Source organism: Pseudopipra pipra, chromosome 19 (assembly GCF_036250125.1).
Source record: "Pseudopipra pipra isolate bDixPip1 chromosome 19, bDixPip1.hap1, whole genome shotgun sequence".
Taxonomy (NCBI): Eukaryota; Metazoa; Chordata; class Aves; order Passeriformes; family Pipridae; genus Pseudopipra; species Pseudopipra pipra.
Window position 1 is genome coordinate 12,757,103 of NC_087567.1, and position 12,158 is coordinate 12,769,260.

The 12,158-nt window shown below is 39.8% G+C and overlaps 1 protein-coding gene across 1 annotated transcript in view; it reads right to left on the reverse strand.

The window, feature by feature from the left end:
- CCDC57 (coiled-coil domain containing 57) overlaps nt 1-12,022 on the reverse strand; it is a 34,085-nt gene extending 22,063 nt beyond the window's left edge. Inside the window, exons 1-4 of the mRNA XM_064676449.1 lie at nt 11,943-12,022; nt 8,008-8,324; nt 6,562-6,640; nt 576-738 (exon numbers count right to left, since the gene is read on the reverse strand). Of these exons, the coding sequence (XP_064532519.1) occupies nt 576-738; nt 6,562-6,640; nt 8,008-8,324; nt 11,943-12,022 (639 nt within the window). The remainder of the gene's footprint in view (nt 1-575; nt 739-6,561; nt 6,641-8,007; nt 8,325-11,942) is intronic.
- Between the last annotated feature and the right edge of the window lie 136 nt (nt 12,023-12,158).

A 12,158-nucleotide genomic window follows, 5' to 3' on the forward strand; every position in this document is an offset into this window, starting at 1 on the left:
GAGTAAATGCCTGCATTCTAAACTTCATAAACAAGTGTTTCCTCTGTACCCATGAGTTTACTAGGCAATCTGGCATTGAGAGCTGATAGCCCATTGTGTAATAGTCTCTAAACAACAAACATGTATCTAATTTTTTGGAAACAGAAGCTTGTACACTATACAAAATAGATTTTTTTCCCCCCATACAAAAATACTCAGAGTTTTCCAGGTCTAATATTGTTCCCTTAATAGAATTCAAGTGGTACTGTGATCTGAAATCCTTTTTGGCCTGGGGCTGCTCTAAGAGGGATCTTTCTTCTTTTGCTACAACGGCGAGAGAAAAGCAGTGACATCTCTCAAGATGACTTGATTTCACAAAAAGGGAGAAAAGGCCACTTTAGAGATTGTTCATGAAAATTAATCTGGTCTCTGATCAAATATGTGTGATGAACTGCTGTGCTCAATACAGAATTACTATTTTACATATTTTTGAAAGAAGATCAAAGTCATACTTCCCCGAGAAACACCACGGTGGAAAAACTCCATAGGTCTCTCTGCAACAGATGATTCTGAAACTGTTAATTTGAAATTCTCACCTCCTCTCTTGATGAAAACAGGCTTTGTGTTAGATCCTCTGATTTCTGATACCGATTACGTTCAGCATTCTCACAGAGGTGCTGCCAGTTTAGTTCTGTTTGCATTTTACCCTGTTCTAGAATCCATTCTTGCTCAGCTCCAAGAGACAATTGTTGCTTATACCTATGATACACAGAGAAAACCTGTTGATTTAAGCAGAATAAATAACCAAGGATGTTTTGTGGTGTTTTTTGTACACACCCTAATATGGTATGTACAGCAAAGGGGAATTTAAAGAAACACGTCAGACAAACGGTATCCTTTGCAAAATAAGATCTGATTCCATAACTATCAGGGAGAAAGGAGAAAAAAAAGTTCATTTTATGAAAAAAACCCACCATCTTACAGACATTAAAGTTCAATTCCTTTAAAGCCATCTGAGTATCTGTAATACGTCAAAGACTATGCATTACAGAAATAACTGAACTTCATTTTAACTTTTAGAGGTGCAGAAAAGTGCTATCTCTCTTCAGTGCTGAAAGTTGTGGGTATTTTCCATTTCTTTATTTTTTTTAACTGGACATTTCATTCAGCAAATGGGGCAGAACAGTCTTGAGCTATACAAAAAGAAACCAAATTAAATTATTTCAACTTTTTTTTGCCAAAATTTAAAAGAAAATTTTAAATATAAGATAAAAAATCTTAACAGAAGTGAAGTTTAGATTATAAGCACATGAATAAAGGGATATCGTTTATTATGTACAGTCTACTACAAGCAGTTAGAACATCCATCTTCTTATGCACACATGCATATAAATATGGAACTAGTGGTGATAAACATTTAACTGTTTCCCTCTGTTTTTGCAGAATGCCAATAGAAACGGTACAAAAAGTGGTCACTACTAGCAAAACAGTTCACTACAATTAGAAAGGAAAGTTTTGGCTGCAGTCAAGAGGCTTTTAAATTGTATACTTGCAGAACTACTAAAGAGCTAGGAAACTGAAGCATTAATGAAAAGGTGTTAGAAAAATACTACCATGTTTTCTGCTCTGGAGAGAAAGTGACAAAGGGCTGCTGGGAGACAGGAAGCTATGGGAAAAACTTCTTCCCTCCCTCCCTACCCTGTTCCCTGAATTTTAACTTAAATGAAAAGAATCAAAACAGTCATGTGGTTTGTCATTCTTGGGAAAACAAAAATCTGTTGTTAGAGGACTTTACATTTCAATCCCAAGTAAGAACAATACTACAGAATGGTCATTCTGCTGTGAAATTCCTCCAAAGCAATACTGCAAGTTATTCCGACACATGGAAACACCACTAAAGATACCACTGATGAAGTGTGCCACTCATGCTTCACAACGCCTGTGTTTTGTAAGTGTATGAAAAACTGTTCATAAAGAAGCCACGGATTTTCCAGAAAACTAAACTGTTGCAGTGAGCGGCCATTCAGGTGGTATTGAAAAAAGTGTTTGAGAGATACTACCTTGACAAGTTCAGTTGATAAGTCACAACTGAAATTTGAAAACAAGAGGATGAGATCACAAGAGATTTTGGCTAATTGATGCAACATCATGTGTTAGATTAAAGGGAATGACTGCAAGGAGATCCAATGGCAAGCATGGAAGATGTGCTTCTTTAGTTGTAACATAAACAATGGAGATAACTTTTTTCCTCCTCCAGTGGGATAAGAGAAATCGTGCATATAAGATGCTGTACCCTTGTGCTTGCAGACAGCAGCTAATCAGCTTTATTGTTACAGTTCAACCACACAATGCACAACAATAACTTCCAAACCAAGCCAGCTCTCTAGTATTGCTCAGGTGAGCAGTGCTCATACTTCTTTGGGTACGTTCATAAATTGCCTTTGGGGAACCAATGGGCAAGAGAGCCCTGGATGAAGCTGGGTTATTTTAGCAGGACTGAGGGCAGCAAGACATAGATCAGCAGGTGCTGGGCACAAGACACAACTGTCCAACAATACTTCATTTATATTATATATTGGTTTGGTTGACAGGCCAATTAAACACATTCATATGTAAATATGTAGAAGTGATTTCAATATCAAATATATTTTATACAAAAACAAAGAAAGGAGGTTTTGTTGCCCTTTAAAGGTTGTGATATATAGAGAGGTCGTATAATTCTGCCCTAGGGTATCACAGTTGTAGGTCAAATTTCACTGTTAGTAAGATGATCCTTTTATGGTGAAATGACAGGAATATAAGAGGCAGAAGGGGGAAAAAAAGCCTTGTAATTAGGAGCATGATAAAAAACGTATATTTACCCATCTTGCCTAAGTATACCTCTGCTTTCTACATGCTGACCTTTCCTGCAACTTCAAGGTTAACAAATTTAGCAGTGGGCTGTCTACATAAAATAATCTTACACAATCTCAGATTACTAAACACATTCTTAGCAGTTCCATACAAGGGGCAGCTGTCAGACAAGCAAAGCAACAGCTGCTACACAAGCAGAGCATAATCTGTAATTATAAATATAATCAATTTTTAGAAAAAAATAGGAAAAAAATAAAAGTTTATACAACTATAGCAATGTTAAACCAGAACACGCTAATTAAAAAAAATAAAACTGAAAAAAGGATTGCTAGATGGCACTGCAGCAATACCACATTGTTTCTCCAACATTCTTATACCCATTTCTGACATCAATCTCTCCTTCCAGTTCTCAAATTTTTGCTCCATGTGAAGTTTCAGGTTCACATTCTTCTCCTGCTGATGACCTATGTGACTATTACTAGAGCTATAAACAAAAATAAAACAAATTTACATTAAAAAGCATCTCTGGTGAACTAATGAGGCGTCCATATGTAAAATTTTTTGAACAATAACACATAACTATAAAGACAAAATGTTATAATTTCCTAAAGAAACAGTCACCATAACATCTTTTTCTTGTCAGTTGAAACCAATTATAACAGTATATGTTACATCCCAAAACAATGCTTCAGAAGTTGCATACAAAATATAGAGGATCTGCTGAAAAGTAGTGCAGGACCTCCACTTAAGTATAGCAGAGTTCCTCCTCCACCCAAAAATTTCAGTTACATAAGAAGAAACTGCAAAACAAGGGCTGACCAGCAGAAATCTGATCTTTTAGATACATTTAGATACAGCTCTATATTTTCTCCTATCCTCCCACAGTATTATTTGCTATCAACAAAAAAGTTTCTCTGAGATACAGTGGAAGAATACCAGTAAGGTCAGGATTTCACGCAAATTCGAAGAGCTGATACTGCTACTGGTACTTAGGTGACCAGTAATGATACACTGAACCTTTTCAAGTTATGTATTCATCCCTGCAAAATGTAACAGATTTATTGATATCATGCTGTTCTGCAACCTTCTGGTTACTTTCAACTCGATATTACAGTTATTTTATGTAGCTGAATGACTGCTGCATTTGGTTAGATAAGATTGGTCATATAACTACAAAGACAGAACTGTGAACTAGAACAGGAGAGTCACAAACACCTAAATGGATATTTACTTTCCTATTCTGCTAGATTTTGCTTTTAAATTTACACTTCACCTGAATTAAGCTGAATGCTATAGTCAACACTTAGGCATACAAATGAAGTGTATCAGAAGTGCTGTCTCGGTGTAGTCTAGACAGGCACTTCTACAACTCCCTTGTTCATCCCAAAACTCTTCAGGGCAAGGCAGATCAGAAGAATAATTGCTGTATTGCTCAGTGAGCAGTATTCAGCTCAGCCTGGCAAAGAGGCAATGCTGGGTCTAAAGGACTCAAACTCCTCCTTCCATTCCCAAAGGATATGCTTCAGGTAAAATTCCTGAACAGGCTTTAAATGAATTTGCATATACTCCAGAACCACAGTAACATCTTTTAGTGACCTTTGACAAATTCCAGAGTCTTGCCCAGATCACTCACAATAACTAAAAAAAGTTATTTAAAACTTATCCAACCACCTCTACATTATAAATGTCGTTTGACCCAAAACAGTTTACAGCACTTTACAGCAGTTACCATTTTAAGCAGAGAATAATCCCAAAGATACCATTACATCTGAAGACAATAGTTACATTAAAAAAGAATGATGTGCAGACAGAACTCAAGAAATGTGTTTTTTCCCTCCACCCTACAAACTGCACACTTATTTCTCTTTTCTTCAAGACATTTATGACGATCAAGTCACAGTCCAGCCTTCTCTTTTATCAGCAGTATTAACTGCCGTGTCCCATTTATCTTCTCCTAGTTTTAAAACCAAAAAGAAAATAAACAACAGGGAGCCTATGCCGATACTGGCAAAACCTTTTACTTGCTTCACTTCCATCTCTTTCAGCTGTTTATTCTCCATATTTGTCTAGTATCTAATTATAAATTCTGCAGAAGAAAAAAAAAACACGTTATCTCTAAGCGCTACGATTGGCTACAAAAAAAATATTTAAAAAAATGGTAATTTCTGCTCAGATCTCTCCAGAGATTTGGGAAAATCTCTGGAGTCAATATAGCTTCTTTCACTGTGCAGTATTACTCTGTGTCAGTGGTTACAGATAATCCCTTCTGGATAAGCACAGCATGCACAGAACAAATCGGACAAGCATGCCTTTCAAATAGTGGATCTTTAATCTCTTTAAATGAAAGAGAGATTTTCAGATCAGCAAATATAATGCAATATCTCTATGCTAAAGGATGCCACAATTTAAATAACATTTTTTTCACAAACAAACAGACAATTCTAATTATCTAGGATCAAAAAATGAGTCTCTGATCATTGCAAGTATAAAAGAATTCAACTTGCTTTTCCCAAGTACACTGAGTAACAATCCCTGCTAAAGGACACAATGATCTGGTGGCCTTTCAATTCTGCTAGCCTAGATTTCACTTTTATCCCCAAGACAATTAAAATAAAATTATGTTTTCGCTTCATATTCTGCTTCTTGTTGACAATGGTCAAATTGTGCTACCATGTACAAATAGTATATCTTCTTCCCTTGGGTAAGGAGAAATAAGTGTTTTCTTTAAAAGTCACTGTTGTGGATATTCATGAACAGTACTGTCTCCCCTCCTATAGCATGCAACACTAAGAAAGATCTGTTCTTTCTGTATCATCCTTTCAGCTACAGTTGCTCCAAATGCATCTGATGGCTACCACAGTTAAAAAGATTAACTAAATCTGACTTCCTCCCTCTACCACGATCATAAAGACATTAAAGATAAAAAATGCCTATGAGATGCTTTCTGGACTTAAGGCACTGCAAGAAACTATGGTCAGTTTATACCCACTAAGGCATCAAAATACTTTCACAAGCGCCTTTTAAAAACCTGATGTATGTTTCATTAGCTAAAATTAACAATACATTATTAGACATGACCTTTGTGCAAGGAATGAAAAACAAGACCACAGCTCCAGCCTATTGCTTCCTTGAAATTATCAAACTAAAGTCACAATTTTTCTTGGAAAGAGGTGGTTAAGAAAAATTATACTTCTTTTACAATCTTTCTCTACAATTATCTTAAAATTAAAAAGCACCACACCATTTCCTATAAAAACAATCTTCCTCTCAATCTCCATATCTCAAATTACTGATAAACTGAAAGTGGTATTCTGAGGCAAGTTTGGGTTCCATATAACATAGGAATCATTAATTCCATAGAAAAATATAAATTAATGACCCTTCTTGTAATTTTAAATTATTGTTTTCCATCACAGAGAACTGTATTTCTTAGAAATACAATGTAATGGAGAAGAAGAGAGCATTTTGCCCTTGAGAGCAGCAACATTTATAATTGCAAGTTGGTTTCAATAATGACTATAATGTAAATAACAATGTAATTTTAAATATAAATTGCACCAATTGCCTGGATGTCTTGCAGTCACAAGAACAACAGTAAACCAAAATATGGTGATATCAAAAGACAACTCAGGAAACAGCATACACGTAAGAAAGAACACATTACACATAAGCATAGCTTACCCCTATAACCTAACCAGCAAAGTTACCCATTGCAGTCCAACCACTTACTTCAGCACATACGGAAAGAGGAGATTGATGGGTACTTCTGCTCCCTCGCATAAGGGCCTAATGGGGCTTATGTCAGCTTCTTTTACAAAAAAAAAGAAAACAAAACCCAACCAATCGACCAAAAACCCCCACGAAAACAAACAAAAAAATCCACTGAAAACAAAACCACCCCTCCCCACACACACACAAAAAAACTTGGCTGTAAATCACACACAGCTGAATGTGGTTGGCATATCTGATTCAGTGGAGACTTTGCAATTGCTCGCACTAAAAATGCCATGTTTGAGCTAGTCACCTTTCAACCAAATAAGAGCAAGGTGATCCTGAAGAACAGAGTAATAATTGAGAACCTTCAGACTTCCATACAACCCCTATTTGTCAAAGAAGTGTAAAGCTTTACAACTTTCTTCAAAGTATAAAGAAACTGAACTTGCTTCTCTCTTCCTTGCTATCCTTATTTCCAGCTGTTTCACAGCGTGCTACAAGATGAAACAAGCAGTCAGCATAGGCACAGTATTGTGACCACCAGTCAACACAGTTCCTCGAAAAAATTATGACTATCAGTGATACAAGTTAGCATCACTTGTGTGTTGTCTCCTTCTTTACTCCTGGAGGCTGGTTTGCTGTTTACCTTACAAGTAAGGTCAGGTATATGAAACAGCAAATATACATCATGCATTATACAATTTGACCAAAATAGATAAAATACAGCAGAAGCTGGGGGATAGGATAAAGACCAAACAACAAACAAGAGAAACCTGGTAGCAGGGACATACCGTGGGTATAGCATGTGGTGGGCTATGTTGCAGGGTACATCGCATCCTACACAGGGTATGGTGTCAGGCCCATTATTCAGGGCAGACAGAAGATTAGGAGGCATAAGGGACTGCAAGGTATGGTGGAAAGAAATAATTGCTTCTAGGACTGAGACATGGTTACATATTCTAGAGAGTGTCCAAGGAATGTAATAGAGGGCAACACACCATGAGGAGCACTGACACTGAGTCCCTAGAGCAAATATCCCCAGGGATGACAGGAAGGGACAGCCACACAGATGGAGGATGGGAATGCTACTGGCAAGGCAGGGATCAAGTACTCTCCAGGACTAGAAGTCTGCAGAGCAGAAAGGGAGAAAAAGACAACTGAGTAGGGATGAAGGAAAACTCTGCCAACAGAACCCGCAGGCAGGAAGCAGAACCCAGAAGGAAGGTTCCATGGAGGACCCAGAGGGTCAGATGTTCTGAGGCAGAAGGGCAGATGGCAGGCAGATTGTTGAGGTCAAGTCCCTTAGAGGAAGGCAGTAGAGAGAAGCACAAGATAATGCTTTGGACTCAGGGACTGCACACGGAGGACACTTAGCGAGAGGGGTGCAGAAAGACAGTGTGCCCAGAGAGAGAAAAGGACGCGAGATGCACAAGCGACGCGTCGGGAGCTCCGAAAGACAACCTGCGGCACGACGAAATGCTGTGCGACCGCAGTGTCTTCTGATGGAGCAGTCCAGCCGCAGGCCGGCTCCTCCCGGCACGAACCTGCCCGTCCCTCCGCTCACGGACGTCGCCGCGTCTCCCGGGAGCTGCGGCGGGGAGGGCCGTGCCGAGGGGCGGGCTCGTGTCCGTGGGGGACACCGCCCACCATCATCCGTCGGGGGGGCCCTACCCCTCCCCTTCCTCTCGGCCTTCGCTCCTGGAGGAACCGCCAGTTCCCCTTCTGCCTCCGTTCCTGAACAACCAGCTGGCGCTTCTCGGCTACTCGCGCTGCGTTCACTTCCAGGCCTCCGTTAGCATATTCTCTTCCTCACATTCTCCCCGTTCCATCCTCGCTACTCTCTCACAGCAGCTCCTCCTCTGCATCGTGTGAGGACGGGCATGCTCCTCTGCAGCCCCAGTCTCTTTTAGTAACACCCTCTTCCCCCAAAACACAGATAATATTTGTACCATACTCTCAGATCTCACTCTCTTGTTCACTTGTCTTCCCATACATTTTGTTTATCAGACTGTTTAGTATTAAACAATTTCTCCATAGTGCAGATCAGAAAGGAGATTCTTGGCCCCTTACAGTACAGCCGTTAGGGATGGGAACAAACTTCCTATTCTCTGAACTTCCACTGCATCATTTGAAAAACTTTAAAAAGCCTGTAAAACAAGTTCAGGCCAACTGCAACATGAGGTCATGTGGCACAGATAAATATATTTTGCTATCAAGGCATTTAATTATTAAAAAATGTATCCATCAACCAAACCACATGAGACAGACAAAGATGTAAAACATGAGCTGGACCTAAAGCATGATTTTCCCTTAGTCACTTAGATGACTTGCTTGTCTGGAAGTCATGATGCAAACTTCCTGTAATGCTCTCTCACTTTTCTGTTTTTCTAGATTATATAAAGATTTGTCTGAGGAGAGACTTTTCAGAAACCTGAATGTTGCATCCAAATTAAATCTGAAGTACACTAATTTAAAGAAGATAAAGTATTACCTAAGTAGTTCTTATAGATCTTATATATCTATATATGTTACATATCTTAAGATATAAGTAGTTCTTTCCTTATGTCACCAGAAAAGAACTGTATGTCCTAGCCCCATGACATTTAAAGAAAGGAGGGATTAATTTCCATCAGTAACTATTTCTGAAAATTAGAATCAGAACTTACAACCTGACTTTTGAAATAAAGTGAGTTTCATTTAGCTACATATAATTTCAGAATACTACAATTATTAAAGGGATTTAGTTAATTTATTTATATGAATCACCTCTGGTTTAAAATACAACAATGAAAACTGGCTTCAAACGATTTTCCATACCTGAGCACACAAAAATTATAATGCAAGTCCCAGCATAATTTACATACTGCAGTGGGCCTCTCAAAGCATTCATCTGAATAATCACATAATAGGTAAATGTCTAAATCCATATGCCATTCTGACTGCTGGCATGCTCCTTTTCCTTATGCCTTATCTCAGCATTGCCTAACTTATCAACCACACCATCTTCTTCACCCCTACCCCCCTTTCAAGTGAGCTGTCATATTATCCAATGTACCTTCAAACAGTCCCTAGTCACGTAGTTAAGTGCATGTCAGTTCCCCAAATGAGTAACTGATGGCTTCCGGTGATTCAATAGTGCCCAAAATGGATAAACTTTACTGGTGAGTCAAAAAGATTATAGTCTACACAATGTGAACTTGGGGATCGATGTAGGAACCTGAATACATCTAAAATAAATGCAGGAAATGTCTCGGTTTTATAGATGGAAATGGAAGGAAACCTTTGGCCCTTTTAGCAAACAGGAGTTTAGAAGAGATTTTCTGTTCTTACCAAACATTAGTGAGTTCTGTAAGATTTCGGCCAAAGGTAAGATTTCAGCTATCTTTAGAACCACCTTCAGTCAACCTTTTTGAATACAAGCCTTTGGCCCCATCACTACATTTTGAAATAGCAACACTTACAAGTAGCTTCACAAGGAAATTAAAACAATAAGGACTCACCCTCTGAAAATGCTACATCGTAGAGAGGAAAAGCAGGGTACATACTGGCTACACATATACTACTAGGCTCAAAAGCGCTACCAAGTTTCCAGCCCAAAGGCTATGTCCAACCCATCATGGCCCAACTCTGTAACAAGACCCAGGATTACACAATCAATTTATCCTGCCATCCTCATTTTTGTTTCTATGAGCCATGACACACTCCAAAGATGTTTACCTGGACAGTCAGAGTAACAGATTTATGAGAATCCATTTTATGGGATGGAACTGTCCTCCTTAAAAACTTAGAGCCAGAGGGAGGGGTGATGAGAAGTAAAAATGTCTTCCTCTCAAAACCTGAAGTTTTTCCAGTTCTTTGGGACTGGGAATGGAGATAATACTTCCTTTTCCTGAAGACCCAAGATTACCTGTGTGAAGACATAAAAATGTCTTCAGCTGCTAGACTTCACCAATTGTGTTGGGCCTCAGGCACTGCACAGCTTGCTTCAGAAACTCCATGACAATCAGCGGTTTCTGCTCTCCTGCAATTAACTTCATCTAGCCTGCAAGTAAATGGCCTAAATTCAGATAATGGTAGACAGTCAAAAACCGGCTTTACTGATCTTCAAGATTAGCAATGTAGGTCTTACTGGCTATATGCTATCTACCCAAAATTGCTCATCTTCACACATTACTGCAATGAATCTCTAAGCATGGACAAATGGGTACTACAATTCATCAAAACTGAACCAAAAGCCAACGCAAACATAATGTACAGGGAAAAGAAGAAACTTCTAAGTCATTAGAAGAGTTTCAGATCCTCCCTCGGTATTACATGATCTCAGTAAGGTTCTAAAATATTGGAAGCTACTAATCTCTACAATACCATAGTTCTCAAAAGAAAATACTGTATCCTACCTGTCCTCTTCTGGTTGGAACCTTACTCCTGTGCATCTCCACACCAGTGATAGGAATCAAAGAATCATTTAAGTTGGAAAAGACTGGTTTTTTAAGAGCATTGAGTCCAACTGTTAACCTCGGGGATGGTGACTCCACCAACTCCCTGGACAGCCCATTCCAATGCTTGATAACCCTTTTGGAGAAGAAATTTTTCCTAATATCCAATCTAAACCTCCCCTGACACAACTCAAAGCTGTTTCCTCTTGTCCTGTCCCTTGCTCCCCAGGAGCAAAGCCCAATCCCCATCTGGCTCTACCCTCCTGTCAGGGCAAGAAGGTCCCTCCTGAGCCTCTGTTTCTCTAGGCTGAACCCTGCCACCTCGCTCAGCTGGTCTATGTGCTCCAGACCCTTCCCCAGATCTGTTCCCTTCTCTGGACACACTCCAGTCTCTCAACGTCTGTCTTGTCGTGAGGGGCCAAAAACTGAACACAGAATTCAAGGTGCGGCCTCACGAGTGCCCAGCACAGGGGGACAGTCACTCCCCTACACACTGGATTGTGTGCTATAAGCACACAAAGGAGTAGAGCACCTACTCCTGAATTTCCTAAGCACCGAGTACCCCAAAGAGTGATACTTTCTGTAGTGTACTTGAGAAGCTCACTACAACTTTCACAGATGCTAAATAGCAGTATGAACACACACTCAGTTTTATAATCCAACATTTGTATGAATAGCAGTAGACCAACAACAGATCAGTGCAGAAAGCTAAGTCCATCTTGATGTAAAAGGAGATGTCTCAAGCAAGCATATTTGCAGGGAGCACTCTCTTTGTAGAGGATGAGGAAGGAAGACTGTAAGTTATCTGCAAAATGCACAATATCACATTCAAAATAGCTGAGAAGAAAACAACAAGGCAAGGAAGCTTGTAAGAGTCGCTCTCATGCGACAATGTCTCATGAGACAATGAAGAAATTGCGATCGCTCCCTGAAAAACAGAAATAGCAGCACAGAACAAACCTCCACTGTAGAAGTCCATTCATACGTTGAAGTCCACAGCTCAGGTCCTGCTCCTCTGGACCTCTGGACAGCCAGTCCATCATCCACGCCGGCAGGACCCAGCCCCGCGCCGGCCTCCCGGGGCCGCGCAGCACGCGGCCGGCCCTGCGCGGGAGAACCCGTAGCAGCGGGAAGGAGTCACGGCGGCAGTAGGACCCAGGGCGCCCTCGCTGTGGC